The sequence below is a fragment of the Episyrphus balteatus genome, chromosome 4 (genome assembly GCF_945859705.1).
Source record: "Episyrphus balteatus chromosome 4, idEpiBalt1.1, whole genome shotgun sequence".
Taxonomy (NCBI): domain Eukaryota; kingdom Metazoa; phylum Arthropoda; class Insecta; order Diptera; family Syrphidae; genus Episyrphus; species Episyrphus balteatus.
In genome coordinates this window covers 75,449,350-75,471,772 of record NC_079137.1, presented here as the reverse complement: position 1 = coordinate 75,471,772, position 22,423 = coordinate 75,449,350, and the positions used below count along the sequence as shown (strand labels likewise).

At 31.5% G+C, this 22,423-nt stretch overlaps 2 protein-coding genes across 3 annotated transcripts; one reads left to right on the top strand and one right to left on the bottom strand.

Moving 5' to 3' along the window:
• Positions 1-1,118: 1,118 nt before the first annotated feature.
• LOC129919738 (endothelial zinc finger protein induced by tumor necrosis factor alpha-like) lies at positions 1,119-3,293 on the bottom strand. Its single transcript, XM_056000726.1, has 3 exons — positions 3,078-3,293; positions 1,958-2,938; positions 1,119-1,903 (listed from the first exon to the last, which is right to left on the bottom strand). Exons 1-3 carry the CDS (start codon positions 3,234-3,236, stop codon positions 1,154-1,156), a joined length of 1,890 nt encoding a protein of 629 aa, XP_055856701.1. The 5' UTR covers positions 3,237-3,293; the 3' UTR covers positions 1,119-1,153.
• Positions 3,294-5,305: 2,012 nt separating this feature from the next.
• Positions 5,306-21,959, top strand: LOC129918228 (calcium channel flower). 2 transcript variants are annotated; one of them, XM_055998635.1, is made up of 5 exons: positions 5,306-5,492; positions 5,560-5,689; positions 16,694-16,901; positions 16,964-17,071; positions 17,470-18,302. In XM_055998635.1, the coding sequence occupies exons 1-5, from the start codon at positions 5,490-5,492 to the stop codon at positions 17,600-17,602; spliced, it is 582 nt and encodes a 193-aa protein (XP_055854610.1). In that variant the 5' UTR covers positions 5,306-5,489; the 3' UTR covers positions 17,603-18,302. The 2 variants fall into 2 exon arrangements, with proteins under 2 accessions (XP_055854610.1, XP_055854609.1); XM_055998634.1 differs by lacking the exon at positions 17,470-18,302 and adding an exon at positions 21,066-21,959 and having other exon boundaries at positions 5,309-5,492.
• The last annotated feature ends 464 nt before the right edge of the window (positions 21,960-22,423 follow it).

Genomic DNA, 22,423 nt, shown 5'->3' with positions numbered 1-22,423 from the left:
CGTCCAAAACGCGTTCAAAACGCGTCCAAAACGCGTTCAAAACGCGTCCAAAACGCGTTTAAAACGCGTCCAAAACGCGTCCAAAATGCGTGCAAAACGCGTACAAAACGCGCTCAAAACGTGTCCTAAACGCGTCCAAAACGCGTTCAAAACGCGTTCAAAACGCGTCCAAAACGCATCCAAAACGCGCCCAAAATGCGTCCAAAACGCGTGCAAAACGCGTCCGAAACGCCTCCGAAACGCGTCCAAAATGCGTCCAAGACGCGTCCAAAACGCGTCCAAAACGCAACCGTGATTCGTGCAAGATACCAATCATTTTATGTTAGCCCTGTTCCATCATACGTGGTAGTCTACTAATACTCTACTCATGCTCTTCTTCCCGAGTAGATATGACTCACATTCACATAAATCGAGTGGGTCCATTGTCTATCATGTGCATTTTGACCTAAAACAAGCTTACTACGTCGTTTAATATCAACCTTAATATATGGCACATGATATTAGGGTATTTTTCGATGTTGCATCTCATGGAACTAAAACCAAGACAATCATTGAAAAAACGTTTTGGCTGAAATATCAGAATTGTCATAGCAAGTTCCGGGGATGGTTATTTGAAAAAAAAAAATGATATTTATTACCTACACTATTGATGCCCTTTTAAGCCATATATTCGAAGGTCTCAATCGTATCGGTGGTGCTGGGTTTTTTCTCCATACATTTTTGGACATTCTCCTTGAATAAAAATATTTTAGAGATCTACGATTTTATTATGTTTGAAATTATAAATCAACAAAAAATCAAGCTGTCTTAAGAAAAGCAAGCATTTTATTTTACATTTAATACGAATCATTTTTACAACATCCTATTTTCTTTAAAGTTTAGATTTCAAATACATGATTGCTTTTTTTGTTTTTTTTTATTAAAGTTATTGTGTCATTGGAAGAACCATATCAATAAAAATGAAAACCAGTATATTAACAATTAGGTAATTAAGAATAAAATCTACTACTACGACTTATGTATAGCTTCAAAATGGCATAGTTTTAAGATTGTATTTCTGACTAGAAAACAAAAAAAAAATTAAAATTAGATCTCAATTATTGAAATCAAGGCAGCAATTGAATTAAAATAAAGTTCATCTTTATCCTCCATCCTATATCCCTTGGTTAACAAGATAATAAGTCGTCTTACTTGTAACCGGATTCATTGGATCCTGATATGATATACAAACCAATTGATTCATCAACATTTCTTGTTGTTGTTGTTGCTGAACAATTGAATTCTCATCATTCGGTATATCAGTTACCATCAAATCCGAATTCCATTGGTCAACATTTTCAACATCATTTTCATTGATAATACCAATTAAAGAATTATTCACATTTGGTAAAACAATATTTTCCAAAATAGTAAATGATTTCGATGTCGTAGGCATCAATCCATCAGGATCTGGATCTAAATTCAAATTTTCATCATCAGCCGTTTCAGAAGACAAAATTTCTTCATTCAAATTCGATTTAAGCAATGTATGTTGTTTTGGTTGTTTTGTTTTCTTCTCTACGAGATGGTTTTTTTTATGTTTTCGAAAATTCGATCGATCGGCAAATTTCCTAGGACACAAATTACATGCATATGGTTTCTCTCCAGTGTGTATTCGAAGATGTGTTTTCATATTAAATCGGGTGACAAAATACTTGTCACAAACTAGACATTTGATAGTCTTTTCGAGATTCTCTTTCTCCTTGGATTCGATTTGTATGACATGAGTCTTTTGATGTAGTCGACATTGGGAGGAAGTCTTGAAGGCATTTCCACATTTAAGACAAACAAATGGACGATCTCCATTGTGAATCCGTTTGTGTTCGGTCAGATTGGATTTCTGGCTAAAGTATTTCTTACAAATCTAGAAGAGAAAGATTTCAATATTTGTCTGTAAAAGAAGCAACCTCAAACGTACCTTGCAATAATATGGCTTAATGCCATCATGAACCCATTTCAAATGATTTTGCAAAGTCTGTTTCAAAGTGAATCTCCTCGAGCACTTATGACATTTGAATGGATGTTCAGTTCTGTGAGTGGCTTTGTGGGTTTGCAGAACAGTTTTACGTTTGAATCTGGCAAAGCAGATGTCACATTGAAACGGTCTTGCATCATTATGTGTTTTTTGATGCCGTTGCATAGCCAAATTAGTATCAAATGACTTGGAACAGGAAATACAAACAAACTTTGTGGATTTCTTTATTTCAATTTCAGTCTTTGGCGGTTCAACTTTTTGCATGTTGGCGGGAATTTCAATTTGAATTTCAGGTGGAGTTTCAATTATACCCAAGCCAATGTGTTTTGTTTGTCTAACATGTTCATCAAACATTGATTTTGCCTGAAAAACAGCTTGACATTCAGTGCATTGGTAAAGGATATTCTTATGGGTAGCTAAATGACTATAGAAAGCGAGTTCCTTAACGAAAGCCGCTTTGCAAAAGTCACATTGGTATCGTGAAGAGTTTCGATGGAGTTGATCGGTGGTTGAAATCAACTCACCGAGAGTAACTCCATCTTGATCTTCTATCAGAGCAATGGGCTCTGTTGGAGGTTCTTTCGTTTTTCTTTTCGAAAGACCGATTTTACTATAAAGGTCTTCAAGTTCATTGCCTTGCATTGAGTCAATGTATCTTATAGGCTTTTTGGAAATACGTTTTGTAGGAATTATAGATTCATTAGGATGATTATCAGAAGACGGATCGTCTAGCTGAGTACCGCAAACGGTAAAAGTATGAACTTTTTTTCGTTTGCGTTTTCGAGGTGGTTTTGAAGGATAACCATATTGTTCGTATAATTTAGTTTGGCCATTTTTTATTAATTCAAAAAATTCATTTGTTGTTTCGAATTGTAGATGACATCCGGGACATATCCAATTTGGATAGATTTGAACATTTTGTAACTGAAAGCATAAAAAACAACAAAAATAAATACAACTTCCGGTTTAAATTATTGCATATTTGTGGTGAATATAAATAGTGGTGAATATGGGTAATTTTTTTTCTACTGTCAAAAAGAAGAAGAAAACCATAGAAATTCACCTTGAATGAAATGTATGAACAAATTTGCACAGCGATTTTTTCGATTTCACTTTGTGAATTGAATAGTTTTTCACCAGCTTCACTTTCTATACCACAAATACGACAGTTTTTTAATTTAGTTTTTGGTGGATTTTGTTTATTTTCTGAGAAATCGGTCATTTTTTTAGAGACCAACTTTGGGCACCATAATCAGCTGACAGGTAGTTTGTTTTGAAAAAAAAAAAATGTTTGACAGGAGTTTTGTGGTGCTGCCAGCATGATCGAATTGACAACGGTTGAATTGTACAATCAATTTGAAGGTGTAAACACAATCAAAATTATATTTTCTTACTAAAGATTCTGAATCTTAGAAAGTACCTACTGAAGGAAATACCAAAATGAGCTTGACTTTTATTTGTTTTTCGTTTTAAAAATACAAATTTATAAAAGGCAACTGGTAAAGCATTTTCTACAATGATACTAGACCAGTTGCATCGAATAGTGAATATCCATATTGAAATTCATTTTCTAGTTTCCAGCTAGATGTCCTTAAACTGTAAACAACTAGCACAACTGCTTCCATAAATTGAGATCTCGCAGGTACTACTTTTTATACAGCTTGTATTGAGCTTGCTTCAAAATTTAATTGCTTATAGAAGTTCGAACTTGTTTATCAACTTCTAATAAGTTGTTTAAATACTGTTAAAGAAACTTAAACGAAAAAAGCTTGTTTTCGGAAAAGCTTGCTTAGTGAATTTATAGAAGCCTTACAGAAATTACCAAGTTTAGTATTTGATTTTTTGTTTTGATATTGAATAATCTAGCTGGGACACTTTTTGGTTTTGTCATTGAATAATTTAGCTCAGACATTTTTTTTGACATTTCTGCTACTTGAACTGATTAAGTTTTTGATTTCATTAATGAATATACTAGGATGGCCGAGTGGGTTGAGTGGTGGACTGCCACCAAGTAGTTACGAATTTCGATTCCTGGGTGTGGTAAAAAAATTATATACTTTTAAAATTATTAGGGGTATTCGCGATCCTGTGTAAAGGCTTAACTACATACACCACTTTTTGAAAAAGTACAAAAGTGAAAATATTTTTTTTTCGCTAGCGCAATTGTTTTGTGAAAAAGAGTATACAAATTGTTTTTTAGACCAAAAAATAAGCTTTCTGCATCATTAGTTTTAATTTTCCAACCCGAAAAACTACACAAAAATGCATTTGAAAATTTTCACTTTTGTACTTTTTCACTTTTTGAGCCAATGTAGTTATACCTTAACAAAAAGGTGTAAAAATGCAAAATTTTGTTTTCTACTACTACAACTACAATAGACAAATTTTGCACCATTGTATTTTATTTTTGCAATAGGGTTGGGGTATAGCAAAATTGTAAAAGTGTAAAAAAAATTTAGTCTGTATATTTGGTTGTTTTATTTTAAGAAAATGTTACACTTTTGAACTTTTACAACGATACAAAACCATTTGCATCGAATCGTGAATACCCCTATTATTAATAGATATGCTAAAAACTAATGGAATAATATATATAATTTCAGGTCAAAAGATAAAATTCATGATTTGTAGTTGTTTTTTTAATTTCGATAAGACATGTATTAAAGAGCTATACAAGCTCTTCCGAAGCTATCTGTCAAATCTCAACGCTTCGGTAGAGCTTCGGTAAAGCTTCGTTTAAAATCCTTATAGAGGGTCAAACTTGTATAACGTTCTCCTTTTTCCATGCCCAACAACCTTACTAAAGTTTAAAAGAAGCTGAAATGTAGCTTTTGTAATACCTTAACCGAAGCTGAAATGTTAGTTGGGTTAGCTATTTCAACTGGCCCTCAATAGCTGTGTTCCTTTGGAAATATTTATCTACTCCTTAGTACTTAAAGCTGCTTTGAACTACTTTTTCAGTATAGCAAAAGTAGTTCAAAGTAGTTTTAAGTATTAAGCAGTAGATAAATATTTCCAAAGAAACGCAGCTAATGTTCGTTTTATATACATATTCGCCTAGGTTTCTTCCAGCCTACATTTTGGTGAAGATTTTTTTTTATGTTCACTGCGTTTTAACCTTAAAACCATCAAAAATGAGCAAAAAACCTCCCGTCATCAATCAAACTGAGCTACTTTGAGCTCAAATAAGAAATGTCATCTTTTTTCACACACCCACACAAAAACAAATTTCAAATTTACAACGCATACATACAAAACTTTTTTGTATGCGTACGCGCATTTGATGTGTCAAAAAAATTTTCAATCGTTGTTCGTGTCGTTCGTTGACAGCAGGAGAAAAACTTTTTTCGCCTTCGTGTTCGTTGTGTTTCGTCGTTTGCAAAAGAAGAAAACTACAAAAAAAAAGAACTCGGAAAATTTAAAATTAATTTATATTTAATTCATTTAACTCTTCATCAAAAAAACCACCAGAATAATGGTAAGTAAACTATCAAAATAATCAAAAAAAAAAAAACAATAAATTAAAATTATGTATTTTCAAACAGTCTTTCGCTGAAAAAATGGCTACTCTATTGGCCCGACCAGGTCAAACAGAACAGCAGCAAAGTCAAAATGCTGATGTTCCTTGGTTTATGCGATATGGAGCACCAATTCTAGGAACAATTGGAGCATTCTGTAAGTGTTTATGATTCATGAATTCCTTTTTAGTATTCTCCAAATTGCGGAAGTTATAAAAATTGATCGGGAAAAAAAAGTATTTCTGTCCAGTTGGGATTTTTTTCGTTCTTTATCGATTTTTCCATTTTTTTTTTCGGTTATTATCTATTTTTCTGTATATATCACGGTTGTGTTCTTGAAGGCTGTTTTTTTTTTCTTTATATACACACTTCATCCAGTTGTTGGGGTTCTTCTTCTCTGAAAATGTTTCTTTTTTTTTGTTTTCATTTTCTTTCCTTTTTTTTCTCGTTGGACAAACAAAAAAAAAGTAGAATTAGATGTTGTGTATTTTTTGTGCACTTGTTTGACAAGATTTAACTGCTCCATCATCTTCATCTTAATTTGGTCAAGTGCTCTAGTTTTTCTTCTTTTTTGTCTTTTTTTGCACAGGCTTTTTTTTCTTCTCTAATTTTCTTCAAATAACTCAACTCGTACTCGTGTGATGTATGTTTGTTGTTTCTGTGTACTTTTTTTTGCTGCTGCGCTAACAATGTCAATGTCTTTCCTCTTCTCCAGAGATGGGTTGTTGGGGAGGGGAAGTTGATAGTTGTGTGTTATCCATGTTTTGCATAGAACAAACACACAAATGTGATTAAATAACTTCTTTACTATCGACATCTCATTGAACCCTTTATCGATAATAAAAAAAAAATGGGTGTAGAGCTGCTGTTCTAATGGGGGGATGCTGAGTAGTTTGTTCACATTTGTGAAAAGCGATGATTGTTTTTGATATAATCCATATAACAACTGGGGGATGTGTAGTTAGTATCAGCATTTTGTTGTTTTGAATATACATATGTTGAAACAAAACTGATACACACAGTTGACACATTTTTTTATATGATGAATATGATTGGAGATTATTTATTCAATCTGGATGGAAAAAAATTGTGTGTTGAAAAATGTATTAAAAAAAAAAAAAAACCCATTTAAGCTTCGACATTGACATGGAAATACTAACTCACGCCCACTTACATACATGTTTCTAATGGTCAGAATAATGTTATGTATGGCATTGAAAAAGATAATTAATTATTTTTGTATGCGAATGTCCTGGCAGGATAGTTGAATGTTAGATGAATCATTTTGCAGAGACATTTTGGTGCCAATTATGTATTTATATTTTACTGAATGAGTGACATCTTTTAAAGAAGTGATAGCATCCTATAAGATAAATTGGTAGGGGATCAATAGGATCTTAGATAACGAGCTTTTAAACTGCATGTATGAATGCTTTGAGATTATAAAAAATATCAAATGGAACCCGTACAAGATGAATGTGGAAATGGCTTTTAAGCTTTTAAGAAGACTTGAATTCAGAAGCGGTTGCTAGTACAGAGCGCATTCTAGAGATCTCATTTCCACCCTAACAAAAATTACAATTTGATGCAATTTTTCAGAAAAATTTTCAAAACAGTAAATTGCAACAATTCGTACTCTACTATTCTTCGTAGTAGAGTCTCTCGTCTATCCTGTAAAATTTGTGGGTCACAAGCTATGATGTTGAACATATCGTCACACACTTTTTGCCTTATTACAAAATTTCAAAATTCATTTAACTGTTCAATTTTATTTTTCATTCAACCAAAATTATTGGATAATAGCTTTTAAACGTTAAATTAACATTTTCGCATGAAATTTGGGCAACAGTTTTTCTGGTTGTAACATATGAAAGTCAGTCGAGTTTAAGGTGAATCTTGAACTTAATAAACTTTTGAACTAATTGGTTTAGCCAAAAATCGTTTTGACCTTTTTTGTAAAGCGTAAAATTTTCTGTACTCAAATAAGCAAATCAAAATGCCGCTATGTTATTGGTTTGGACAATTGATAAATGCCACCTCCAAATATTTTAATTATTTTAAAAGGGATATATGGCTAAATCAATTATTATAATTTTTCGTGGTAAGTTAAAGAATGTCTAAACTAGAGCATTACGATTAGCCTTACTTTTTTGTTTGCCGAATTTGGCTGACCCATAGTTTACTTTAGCCACGTAAACGACTACTAGCTTGGACGATGGTAAGGATTAACCATCTTAACAAGCTAGTTAATGGGACGCTGAACGAACTCGCTTCAGTTCTTGGTTTGCTGAAGGAGAACTATATCTTTTTAGCTAGACTTTGTTTGAAAATTATTTTTTTTAAAGTGCATGATAAAAATGTATTGTGTTTTTAAACTAGCTCAAGGTCTTAAATTGAAGTAAAAACAAAAAAAAAAAACATTAAATGGTTTTTTTCAGGCGTTGTGTGTTTTTTATGCAAAAATTACTGCGTAGGTACTTTTCAACACACCTTTTCAAAGTTTCAGTATTCGTTTTTTTCTTCACAATTTAGGTAAAATATTGATCTTTTGCTCATCATTATTTGAGATGTTGCCAGAATCATCGAAAAAGAATAATTAAAAAAAGCGATTAATTTCTTACTTTTTCTATGCCAAAGCATTTGAGATCGACAGATTAGGTACAAAATAAAGAATAACAATAAAGTAGTCCATGGAACGAATACAAGCCAAGTTCTTCTTATTCATACAAAATAACAAAAATCTTCTGTGATTGCATTCTTAAATCTCTATATGCAATCCGTTTTAATTTTTCTCTACTGCTGTTAAATGGTGGATTAGCATGATAAGTCTTCAAATCGGTTCGGACTAGCCATCTTTAAACATTTTCAACAAGGTTCAAATCTCTTTACTATTGGAGATATTGAAGTACTTCCTAATTTTGCACTTTCTCCCAATATTTTATTGCCAATTTTTTTGTGGGAGGAGGTGTGGTACCTACTTCTGAAAAATCCATTAATAAATTTGAAATTCAAAAACAAGTTCCTTCGAAAATTCTTTACAAATGATATCTATTTAGAAACACCAAGAAATACTATTCAACTTTTCATTTGATATAAGATTTCAAAAACTCCAAGTGCATACATTTCTGTTACTGACTTAATTATGGTGTCTTAAAGATTTAGCCATTTTCGGGAATTGGAACCGTTTACCATTCTATTTTGTGCCAAAATATTACCAATAACTAGGTAAAATTTTTTAACCATAGCATGTCTGATGAATCTTTAATTACCAACTTAGTTATTATTGTGTTTTAATAAACCAACAAACATTATTTGCATGGAAAATTATATCTATAATTCTGAATTCTAAGTAAAATTTTCAAGCAAACTTTTGATAAAACCGTCAATTTTCAAAACAAGAAATTAGATAACACAAAAATAAGTCATGAGTCCGAATGCAAGCAGAAAATAAAAAGGGATCATTGACTTGAAAAATTAGATACATTTTGCTTAACTACATCTTTCTATATCTTTACAAAAATGATTGGTCTCATCGATCATCAAGTGCATAGTTATAAAAAAAACACCCCAAATTGATAAGAAAACATGATATGAATTTCATGGTATCAACAAATGCTAATTGATGTTAAAATGTTACTTTTTAATGAGTGCATGGAAAAAAGCAGCATACGTGTACTAGACTTATTTTCATACAGAATATTTTTATATTTTTGATTTTTCCAAATATTTCCAAAAAAATATGACTAAGCGACGTTATCTTCTAAGTTACTTCAATTAAGTCATTAAAATTTTTCTTATCACAAAAAAAAAAAAACAAACAGCAACAATTTATATAAAAAAAAATAAACTAACTGTTGAGTAAGAGAAGAAGACTCAATCCATGTTGGGATCTCATGAGGTCTTGTTTTATGTCAACATTGTTGTCCACAAAACTGTAACCGCAGCGGCAATTGGAAAAAATAACTTAGTACCTTACTTGGCTTCAATTGCTTGAGTAATTATGAAACGAGTTCTCTGATTTCGCATAAACTCTATTTCAACCTAAAACATAAAAGAAAAAATAAAACCTTGTAAATACTAGATGATAGATGATAGAGAGAAAGAAGTAACAAAAACATTGAAAGCAAAAAAAAGCGAGCTCAAACGTGAAACTCTATCAAATGGAATTAATTTACTAATTCGATTTGCTTCTCCAATAACATTTTTTTTTTGCAATATGTAGCAGGGAGATGAGGAGATAGACGCAAATGATACGGTATCTATCTACTTGACATCTAAAGCAAACTATCTCACCTCACCATCTCATTCCTATATTCCTCTTCACCTTGTGATTTCAAGATAAATGATTCACCATCTCATCTTAATGCTTGTTCAGTTCTAGTTTACTGCTGATTAATCTTATCTTAGGCACACCGGCAGCATCGGCAGGCAGGCATCATAGGCATCATAGGCACCACTCACAACGATGAAGTGGAATTGAGTGACAACTATGATAGTTTGTGTGCGAGTGTGTATGCTTTTGTGTACTCTTCATATAGATATGTAGAACTATAATAGCTTTATCATGTTAATAGATTTGTAAGGTAGCTTGATAATGAGTTTTAATGCTTTTGCTGAGAGGCTATTGATTTCTATAGATGAACAGAATGGAATGTGGGATGTACAGGTCAAATTATTTTTGTGTATCTATCTATCGTGTGCTAGTATCAATTTATTAAATTGAATTGAATTCAATTAAGTGCAGTTTCTTGTCACAATTGAGTTAAAATTGTGATAGAAAGTGATACATATTCCTATAAGATTTTAATCTAATTATAAATTCATAAAGCTCATTTGTCATGTAGTGTTATTTGAACAATAATTGATGTTTCGTGCGCTACTATTTATTATTGTTTTAATTCCACATAGACTTTTCATATTTATTGCAATCGAAATAGGCATAAAAGGGAAAGTTGTAATGTACAAAAGAATCTTTATAAGAAACATTGTCCTCATATCTTCTTTAAAAAAACGAGGGCTGAGACGTATGATATTCAATTTGGTTTGATTTCATGTTATATCCCTAAGTTTCCTATAAATAAAAGGCAATGTTTGTTTGAGTTTATACCAATACGATCTCAAAAAATGGGGGAAAAGTTAAAGAAAACTATATGTACTTCCACGCAATCGCGGATTTTTTTAGTTTGTAACTTAGCTATTTTGAACTTAATGCATAGGTTAAGATAAGGTGTCTTTGAAGAATATGGTTAGCACAACGTATACTTTTGCCTATAATCCTTTTTTTTTTATAAAGTGATGGAGATTCTGGCGACCACTGCAGAAACGCTCAACTCATCGAGCTAAAGAAAATTTCAAATTGTAAGTGAAAGAGGACTATTAGTAGTTACGAAAACCATAAGTCTTCCCGTCCGCATCCTGGCACGATTGGCTTAGTAAAGTACATTGTGCATTTCATAGAGCTAAATTCAATTCAATTTCAATTTTATTTTTCAAAATGGTGTACAAATAAGACTGAGTCTTTTATAGTACCTTAAGTTGGACTTGAAAATTTAATAAATTTAGCTTAATTTTTACTTATACATACATAATAACATAAGATACAATTTTAAATTAAAAGAAAAAAGATTTAATATATTCTTTCTACTGTTTGTGTGCTAAGATGAATTAAGATGGTTGATCAATGCTTTTTTAAATTCTAAAATTCCTATTACTTGTTTTAAAGGCAATGGTAAGGAGTTCCATAACCTGGTGGCATAAACATAAAATAATCTCGATGAATTTAGATATGTACATAAAGGGGTAATAATATTCAAGGTTCGAGCAGACTGGGCAAAGTTTAACTTATCATATAAATATGAAGGTGTTTTTTTGTTTATTATTTTATGCAAGAAAATGCAGCATCTAGCATCAAGAAAATGCTGAAAGCTGCTTCCTAGGACCAATTGATGGTATTGCGAAACATGGTCAAACCTTTGCAAACCAAAAATGAAGCGAATTATGCTATTAAAAGCAACAAGCAGTTTATGCAAAGCGAGGGAATCAAGCTTGGCGTAAACTACTGAAGCATACTCAATTATAGGAACGAGCAAGGATTTGCTGATTCTCAATTTCGCATCGACTGGCATTAATCCGGCAAACATATTTAACTTTCGAAGAGCACCATAAATACGGCCAACAGCGAGGTTAATATGGTCGTTGGCCGAAAGAGAGCAATTTATTTTGAAACCAAGGCTTGTAACCGTTGACGCGAACTCAAGTTTGTGTTGCGACAGTATTATAGGTGGAAGGTCGATTGTATCAAATTTCTGTCTAGAAATGGCAATTATTTGAGATTTGGCCGGGTTTAGTGTAAGGCCATTGCAAATAGCCCATTCATAGATCCGCTGCAAATCTTCGTTCATTCTATACGATAAGTCCTCCAATAGGTTAAACGGTCGAGAAAGGTAAATTTGGACATCGTCTGCATAGAGATGAAACATGACATTTTTGCACACTAATGGTAGATCGTTAATAAAAATACAGAATAAGATTGGACCCAAAATCGAACCCTGAGGAACTCCAGCAAGCAGATTAATCGAGTTAGAAAATGTGTCACCAACTTTCACTCTTTGACTCCGGTTTTCCAAGTAGTCTTGAATTAGACGTACCGATCTTCTACTAAAACCAAAATATAAGTTAAGTTTTTTACATAGAATACCATGATTTACACGATCAAAGGCTTTTGTGAAATCGAGCAAACAGAGAAGGGTTAAGAAACCCTTATCATATTCAATTCGAATATCATCTAGAACTTTAACCATAGCCGTAGAGCAGCTGTGCTCAGCCCGAAATCCAGACTGCACCTGGCAAAATAAGTTATGCTGTCGTATGTGGTTTGAAATTTGGTTTGATAGAACTTTTTCAAAAATCTTAGATAAGCAAGGCAATATACTGATGGGACGGAAATCAGCACTGGTTGAAGGATTACTTTTCTTAGGCACAGGTATTACCTTAGCATGTTTCCAACACTGCGGGAACGAGGAGGTTGTGATACAAAAGTTAATGATATGAGAAAATGTGGATATTATTTGCGGTAGTATCATTTTAACAAAACGAATCGGAACCCCATCGTCACCAACGGCATTGGAACTAAGAGAACGAAAGTGCAGTACTAATTCATAATCAGATACGACTTCAAAATCAAATTCAGTGGAATCTTCATACTGGGAAGAGTTATTAGGTATAAAGTTCAATGTCTGCAGATTATTTGATATAAAAGCTCTGTTCAGATCGTTGGGATGTGGAAAGCTATCCACTTTTTCTTTTCTACCTATCCCAAACGTACGCAAACTACTCCAAAACTTGCGTGAAGTTTGACCAGGGCTTAGTTTTGAGAAAAAATATCTCTTTTTAGCTCTTCGCGTTACAAAAGTCGATTGGTTCCGAGTGCGACAGAAAATCTCCCAGTTTACAGTTGTAGGGTGCCGCTTCCACTTCGAATATAATTTGCGACGTTGTTTAATTGAACTAAGCACTTCTGATGTAAACCAAGGGCAATTTTTGTTTCTTATTAAAACTGTTTTTAATGGAACATGATGTTGATACAGTTCAAGAAGCACATTTTGAAAGAAATTGACCTTATCATCTACATTATGCAGGCTATAACATAGAGTCCAAGGACAGTTAAGTGCATCATTTTGCAACGCTTCAAAATTTATAGATTTAAAGTCTCGATATTGAAACGAAGATGAAGATGAGCTATTCGAGAAGTCAATATTGTATGCGCAATATAATAAGTCATGATCAGAAACTCCTTCAAGAGATAATTGGTCAAATAAAAAAACATTAGATAAATCTGACACAATCATTAAATCAAGAAGACTTGGGTTGGAATTTGGGCCAAAACGAGTAGCATTTGAGTTTACGACAGATAGACCAACTGCTGCAATTTCATCCTTAAGTTGATTAGCTCTAGAATCAGAGAGAAAAAAATCTGTATTGAAGTCTCCACATACAATTATGTTTTCATAATTTGCCGATAATTCCCGAAGAATTGAAAACAAAGGTTCAGGTGAACAACTTCTATTTGGATTGTACGCAACTCCCAGTAAACATTTAATATTACCATCAGAAACTTCTAAAATCAGAAACTCAATTTCAGTATTTTCAGATTTGGCGATAACTTTAGTACTGAGACCTGCATTACAATAAACTGCTACCCCTCCTCCGGAAGTAGCTGTGATTCTATCGTTACGAATCCACTTGTAGTTATTAAGTTGGTACAAACTGTTTGAAATTTCAGGCTTCAACCATGTCTCCGTTATGCATACAACATCAATTCCCGAGGAACCAAATACATACTTAACAAAATCAAGTTTATCCAAATTCAAACTTCTCGCATTCATGCAACAAACCTTGAAACCTTCCCGGGCATCAGATAATATTTTCAACATAGATTTAGTACAAACATTTATACCACCAGAGGGAAACGTACCAACAGACATGATAGAAAACAAGTAATATCAACTAACTAAAATTGAAAGAAAAAAACAAAAAAAAAGAGAAATTAAGATAAAAAGCACTAACAGTAAAAAGAATTACAGCGATAGGAAACTCTAATAAATTAATTAAATTAATATTAAAATAAAAAATTAAAAAAAGAAAAAATAATAATAATAATAAAAATAATAAAGTATTTACACAATAAATTATCATAACTGATGATCTGCTCCAATTAAGACTGAGAAGGTGTAATAGTAGTAGCAATACTAGTAGTAGAAAAAGTGCTAGAGTCGATCTTTATCTCTGTATCATCACTGCTCTTCCGTACATAAACATAACCATTTTTAGTTCTCGCCGAAAACAAAATTCCCTCCCTTCGAAGTTTAATAGCATGTCGTAATAGAGAGCTATTAAGTGGTGAGAGGCTTTCATTGATGTAAATGCGTTGGTCAAGATTGTTGGTAGATTCATTGTTTGCATTTTCACTTCCACTCGCATCAAATAGTTGCGAAGAAGTAAGAGAACCGTTTGTCTGGAAAGCAGAGAGTAGGTTTCTTTTTTCTGCAGGAGACGAGAGACGGATCAATATTGGTTTGTTTATATTAGTGTTGAGGTTCCGTGTGTTTAAACGGAATGCATCAAAATGTGGAGAGAGATTATGGTTTAGCTTGGCGGCAAGTTTTTTTGCTAGATCGATTGCACTCCCTTCATTTGGTAATCCACAAACAATTACATCACTGAGACGCTGCACACGCTGATGGTCCTCTAATTGATCTCTAATTTTATCATTTTCTTTTCTAAGCTCAGTTAATTCGCTCTCGCACTGGAATAAGCGATCGTTTAAGAGAGTTAACGTTTCACTTATATGTGTTTTTATTTTGTTTTCGAGTTCTTTTAAAGAAGATGAAAGATTTCCCATTAAATTTGTTTCTAGATCACGAAGTTGTTTGTTTCGTTTATAGTTTTCATTATTATCAAGAAGCAACGTCGGCGTCGATTTTTTGTTGCTGTTAGGTCCTGGTAACAATAAATTAGATCGGTCGGGAGTTTTATTCATTTCAAGCTTACTTTTCTGCAAGCGAGTTTTTGCTTGAACTTGAGCTTGTTTGGCGGCAACAGAGGAGGAAGCGGGGGAGTTTTTCATGGCAGATGTCGATGCAGTGGCTCTGGTGGTGATGGTTAAAGAAGAGGTTGAAGAGGCGCTTGATACTGAGACGGTGGAAGATGTGGATGATGTCGTGGAAGTTGACGGTGTGGTGGAGGCGGCTGTGGCAGTTGTTATAGTTGTGGTGGTGTCGGTCTTAGTTTTTGACATTGCGGACAAGAGACAAAAGAAATTATCTAAGCACAAAATTGTTTCAGTTCACGCGATTTTAATTTATAATGATTTATTTAAGTCGTATTTGATTTTAAACTAAAGTTAATAAATCAAGATGTTTAATAAAAAAAAAATCGTTGAACGAATTATAGATATTATTACTATGGTACTAGGAAAGCGGATAAAAGTTTTATGTGCGGAGCCGATCAAATTCACGTCTTACTTCAATGACATACTCTTTAGCTTTTTACACACAAGTAATCCAAAAGAATATAACCCGGCGAAGACCTTTTCGTAACTTCGTAAAAGACGTCAAATTAAAGGTGACATTGTCAGCTATCAAAATTAATAGGTCTTTCGGGTGAAAGCCTGGCAGTTTTTTTTTATGCAGATTGTTTTAAGTTTAAAAGCGCTAAACATGAGTTTTTAACTAAAATTCTGTTTTTGGTGGTGTTCGTGGACGACTTAAGGAGTTTTGTTTGTATCAAATCAAAGGTCTAAGCACTTTCCTGGCATTGAAGTTTTTAATGCCATTTGTTGATAGTTTTTTTTTTTTTTTTATTGATACAAAGTATTTTTAAAATTATTGAAATACAAGAAAAAATTAGACAAAAGGTGCGATGCAATTGTTGTTAATGTAGACATTAAAGAATCAGTGATGTCAAAATAAAGGTAATAATATCTTCTTTCAAAATTTAGAGGCCTGCCGGATCAAATCTTGACATTTCACTCCGAAGCCTGTGGGAACGTTAGAAATGAAAAACACTCCTAACTTTAAAACAGGCTGCATGACCTAACCTACAATTTCTGACTTGAAAGACCTCGGGTTTTATTTGCTTTAATTTGAAATTAAATTCAATTCGATTAGTTCAAAGGGGCGCAGCGTATTATTTGAGACTTTTTCCTGACGATAATCGTTTCACAGTTTGAGAATCTTTAAAGCTATTTTAAATCATGCCTGATTCAATATTTTCAAAACAGTTCATATAAATAAAAGTTTTCATATCCTTAGAAGTCGTATTAGTCTAGGTGAACTAGTAGTTGCCTCTTAATCGGGTGGCCGAGGTTTGCCTCCCGAAATTGAAATTGTTTTTTTTTTTCTGTAAGTCAATAATCGTCAATAAATAAACGATACCTAAGTAGGTCTCATTTAAGAGAGAATTTATTCGTTTTTGAATAGATAGGCGAACATTTTGAACAAACCTGTGAGACTTGTACTAAATCACTTAATAACAAACAGTTGATGATTACCTTTTTTCTCTTAAAACTAAATTTGATGATTTTGGATGATGATGGATATCAATCAGTCTTTGTTATTAGCTTTTGACTAATGTTGTATGTTTTTTTCTTATGTGTTTACAGTTTCCATATTGTTCGGTTTCTACGACACCCTTGGAATTTTGACATTAAACATTAGCTGCTTGATCGCTGGAATTGTACAGATACTTATAGGTTTCTTTATATTAGCCGTGGAAGCGCCGTGTTGTTGTTTCTTTATAGAACATGCTAAAATATTCGCTACAACAGCAGATAATCGACCTTTATGGAATCGAGCGGCATGTTATTGCGCGTAAGTAACAAATTATAAAAAAAATAATTATTTTTTTTAACATCCTTACTTTTTTTTCTTAGACTTGCCGTTATTCCATTAGTCTTCTGCTTCGGTTTGGGAAGTTTATTCCCAGGATTATTGATTTTCGGTACCGGAACAATTTACGGAATGATGTCGCTTGGTAAAAAGTAAGTAATATTTTAATTTTTGCAAATACTATTTTTTTTTTTCTAACCACACAGTGTGTTTACACGCAAATTAAAAAAAAAAATAATTTAAAAAAATCCCTCAAAAATATACTTGAGTCAAATATAACTGCTTAAAATATTTTTATGGAATTTTTAAATTAAACCAATGGAGAAGAATCTTATCGCTAATATGTGTGTTTTTTTTCGTTTTTTTTTTGTCTCTTCTCTTACTACTTCTGTTTCTTTGTCCTTTTTTCTCTTTTTCCTTTCTCTCTCATGCTACCCCGAATTTAATAAACTCCAAAACGTTTTCTCTTACTAAACAAAAAAACAATAATGTTTGACTGACTAACACAAAACAAAATCAACAACACAAAATTAAATCAAACAAAAAACAGAGGAACACGTGAAGATATGGCTGCGGCAGCAACTTCACCGACAACAATGACACCTGGTGGTGGACAAATGCAAATGAGCACCGATCAACATGTTACGTTAATGGAAGATCCCGATGTATGGCGTCCAACATAAATCATTTAAACCAATTTCATTGAACAAAACAAAAAACATTTAAACAAATACTCTTTCAAAAAACAAAACAAGCAAACACAAAACAAATATAAACAAAACAAAGCAAAGCAAAACAAAAACGCATCCCCACCAAATTAATGAAATTGTAGAAAAATTCATTTTGAAATGGTGTCATTGAAAAACTCAACAAAAACAACAAAACATTCAAAGCAAAAAAACAATCACAGAAACAAAACAAAAAAAAAACATGATCTTAGATCTTGAATATTTGATAATTTTTGCTCAAAAGAACCAACAAAACGATACAGAAAGTTTTTAGAGTCCTCAAAAATCCTTGCCCCAACCATGCTCCTCATTTTCTTCTTCGACCCCATATTCCATCCAGATCCTTTTTTGAGTTTCTTTTCTTCAGTTTGGTGTCCTTAATGTTTAGCGCCTACAAATCAATACAAAAAAAATATACCATTAATCGGATAAAAAGTTTTAATAAAAAAAAATGAAAAATAACGACTAAACAACACCACCGCCACCACCTTGCATCACCCAGCCTCAGCCTAGTTCGTCATCATAGTAGTTATACGCCAGTGGCTCCATCACCTCTCTGCCAAAAAAATTATAAATTTTATAATAAAAATAACGCCAAAGTGCATTTTGAAATTAATAATAAAAAAAAAAAATACATCGCGCCTTTAAAACGAAAGACATATAACTTGCGTGTGTGGAAAAGGCAAATAACTTTTTTTTGTTTGTTTATTTTAGCTTACATTTTTAATTGTTTTGTTGGTTGCACACTTTTTGTAGTTGAACTAATATTAAACTAATTAGTTTTGTTGAAGTTGGTTAAAAAATTTCTTTTCTTTTGTATTCTTTTAAAACCTTAGCAAATAGTTTTAACATTAATTTCGCAATCAAAAATCACTTTTATTCTTTTATACATTTTAGAATGCTTGAATGCCTAAACGCCTATACAAATAAAGTATGAGTCTAAAGGCTGGATGGTGGTTTGCTTGAAAATTTTCATTTTGTATTCTACCTTTGAGTAAATTTTCAAACATAAAATCTCAAGTAGTGTTGCAATTATTTATCCCTTGTCCTTTGATTAAAATTGTTTTTTTTTAGTCTTTTGTTGTCTAGCGTCGTGTTTTTTAGGGTCTAATATTTTCCAGGAAAGAGAGGACATTTTCCTCGAGAGAGGACATACGGAATCAAACCGCTGTTAGGAAATCATTCTTCGCTGTAAAAATTGTTCTTAAACTGTATTTTCGCCTTTTCTACAGCATTGGGAAGCTGAAACAAAGAATTTTTACAAAAATGGTTTATCTGCATGTATTCTGAAACGCCTTTTACTGATTTAAGAAGTAAAAGTGACCGGCATATTGCGGTACCGGTTTTTCGCAATAGCTTAATTATTCGAATAGATTCTTGGGGAGAGAAGAAATTACGAGAAAACCATTTGAGATTGCATATATAGTTTTTCAAAAAAAAAATTACGGTGAATTTATTCGAAGGGACGTGCCTGTGAATTTCTGACTTCAGATTCGTTATCAGCTATATGTTTTGTTTCTCAAATAATTCGACATTTTAGAAACCATTACACTTCCCTACTTGCTTTGTCGTTCTTGCATATTCTATTTCATTTATAGGTGCATTTATATTAAACATCTACGTTTCTGAATCAACTTAGTAAAGTGTTCTGTGTAGGTTATTCCGTAATTTCATTATAGACAGACGATATGGTTTCGAATATAGCTTTGCTTCATTTAAAAACAATAATCACTTTTTATTAGACGATAATGTTTTAACAATTGAAAATTAGCTTTCTGTAAGTCAATAATCGTCAAAGGGTAGCGCTTAAACGATAGCTAAATAGGTTTCGATTTGGAGCATTTATTCGTTTCTGGATGCGATAAATGCTTTATGTCGATTTAACCGAAGTTTTTAGTTATTTATTTCAATCACCATTGCATTGCCAACGCAAACAAAAAATAATGGTTGAAATGTCTGAAATGTGCTAATGAACAATTTATTTAAGGAGATCCAATTGAAATATTTCATTGCGGGGTTGTGAAGGGACTTTTTTGTATTAAAAAAAATTAAATTATTGCAATTAAAAAACAATTTAATTAAAAAAAATTATAGGCAATGTTTGTATGAAAAAAAAATTCAATGTAAAATAAGTGGGCCATTTTTCTTTACTATTGCTGAACTTGAAGCAAACTTCAAAGTTATCGAAATTGAAAATTGACTTCAACTCGAAAGTTAAAGCAAATGTTAAATATTTGTTTTCTTCACTACTTTGTTTTCAACTCTCAAGTTTGACTTTTTGTAAATGATGAAATGACTTTCAAATTCTCATACCTGATTCACAATATTGCAAGACGGGACGAGACGGTTGCTTTTTCCCAAAGTTTTTCATGTACCTACCTAAACAAGTTGTTTTTAAAATCCTTATGCAATTCACAATACTGCGATTTTTTTTACAAATGGAATTAATTTTAATTCTAGTAATGTAAACGGAAAAAAGGAAAAAAATCAAACATTCTAAATTCCAACTTGGCATACGAACTTTGGCCAGCGAGAAAAAACATTTAAACGAGAAGTCACGTTGACTGTTATCGTTTTGTCGATTTTCATTTCAAAAATCAGGGAATTACCCCCCCAATAATCGTTTATCGTTCGTAAAATGTTGTTGGCTTGCTGATTCTTCTTTCTTTCTCAAAGATAGTATTGTTAAGGTTCGTGGCCTTCAAAAAATAATACGTTATCTCTCATTTTGAAATATTAAACACATAAAAAGACTTTAATTTTTGTTACTAAAAAAAAACCCATCCTAATTAAAAAAAAAAAAACAAACAAACAAACATACAGACCAAGTACTATTCATGTTCCAAAATAATTCATCGTAGTCATTTTCTGCATCCTGCCAGACGTTCGACTTAATTTTTAAACAATTTTTTTAATTTTCGGTTTCTAATGTGTGCTAATTGTAGGTTTACATCGTTGGAACAAGTAGCGTTTGGCAACACAACGAGCTATACGTTCACAATCCATCATACAGCCACTGACTCCGTTTCCTTCGTAGCCAACCAAAAGAAATTTCCTTCAAAATATCATTGTTTTTTAAATATTTGCATGGCAAGTTTTTGTTGTTGTTGTTGTCAATTTTACTTTTGAAAGTTTGTTATTTTGGTTTTTCTTGGTTTTTAATAATTTTTTACCTGTGTTTTTGATTTGCACTTAGAAAAATCCGCTAGATATGGCAACAAAAATATATTCTAATTCACAATAATGATTTTTAATTTTTAAATTAATAAATTAGTTGTTCAAAATATATTTTTTATTATTATTTTGAATGTTGTTTAATTATGTAGTGAATATTTCTTTTTTTATAATTTTTAGTTAAGAATTTTGAAATTTTATTTTAATATATTTTTCTATTTTTTTTTTTTTCAAAAACAAACAGAGCATCAGCAGAAGAAATGCGTAATGCAGCAATGAATTCAGGCTTTAGCGGTGTAACAACAACAACACCAACATCAAATGATCGTGCCAGCATTGTAAATAATGCACAACCATTCTCATTTACCGGTGCCGTAGGTACGGATAGCAATGTGTGATAACAAAAATTAATAAAAAAAAAAAACATCAACAATAACTAACAGATAAATAATAACAATGAGAGAAAGACATTACAACTTCCTTTATGTTTTTTTTTATAACGAAAGAAAAAAAAAACTTCTTCCTTTTTTTTTTAATTTAAAAAAATTATGTAATAATGTTTTCTTTTTTTAGTATAAATGTTAAACTTTAAGAATTTCTAGTTAAAACAAAAAAAATTAATCATAACACCCCAGGTTTGTGCGCGTTGATATATTATTATATTATACATTAAATGTAAATGTTAAGGTTTTTTTTATTTATTGTTTTTTTTTTAATCAATTCCATTTATTTTTTTGTATTCCTTGTAATTTTTAATTTTATTTTTCCGGGTAAATGTTTTGAAAACAAAATTTAAAAAAATCATCTTTAAACATAAAAAGTGCCACTTAAAAAAGAGGAAAATTAAAATATTGTTTATTTCTTTTAAAAATATTCATACTTCATGTCTATTTTTTGTTTGTTTTCCACCAAAAACACCACTGATTGAAAAGCCAAATATTACCAAGAAACAATGGCAAAACGCTCAAAAATTGAGGACTTCCATTAACAAAAAAATATAAACACAAAAAAACACAAAACATTAAAAAGTTTGTATTAAAAAAAAAAAAAAACATTTTGCAAAGTGACCCTTATGGCATAAACATAAAAAACAAATACACCAAACCTGACACAAAAGCAATAGATAATAATTGAAAAATTAATAATAAAACAAAAAATTGGAAGAAAAAAATAAATTTATATGAAAATTATATAAAAAAATAACAACAAAATTTAATACTTAAAAATTTAGTAAAATAAAAAAACAAAACAAAAATGTTGTATGTAAATTTCGTTTGCATTAAAAATAAAAGTGTTACATAGCAAAAAAAAAACAAACAAAACTAAAAAAAAAATTGTTAACTTAAAATTTCATTTTGAAAATAGGAAGCAAAACATTAAACAAAAAAATTGAATATATATATACACGTAAAAAAAATATTAATATTAAAAAATAAGTTAGATATTTATTTTGAAAAAAAAGAAAATAGATATCTATATATTATTATTATTATATATATTTTAAATTATCTCATACAAGGAATTATTATTGAATATTATTTTCGATTGAGCTGATTCGGTTGCATTGAAGTTGTTTTTTTGAGAGATAAAAATGCGTTTTTT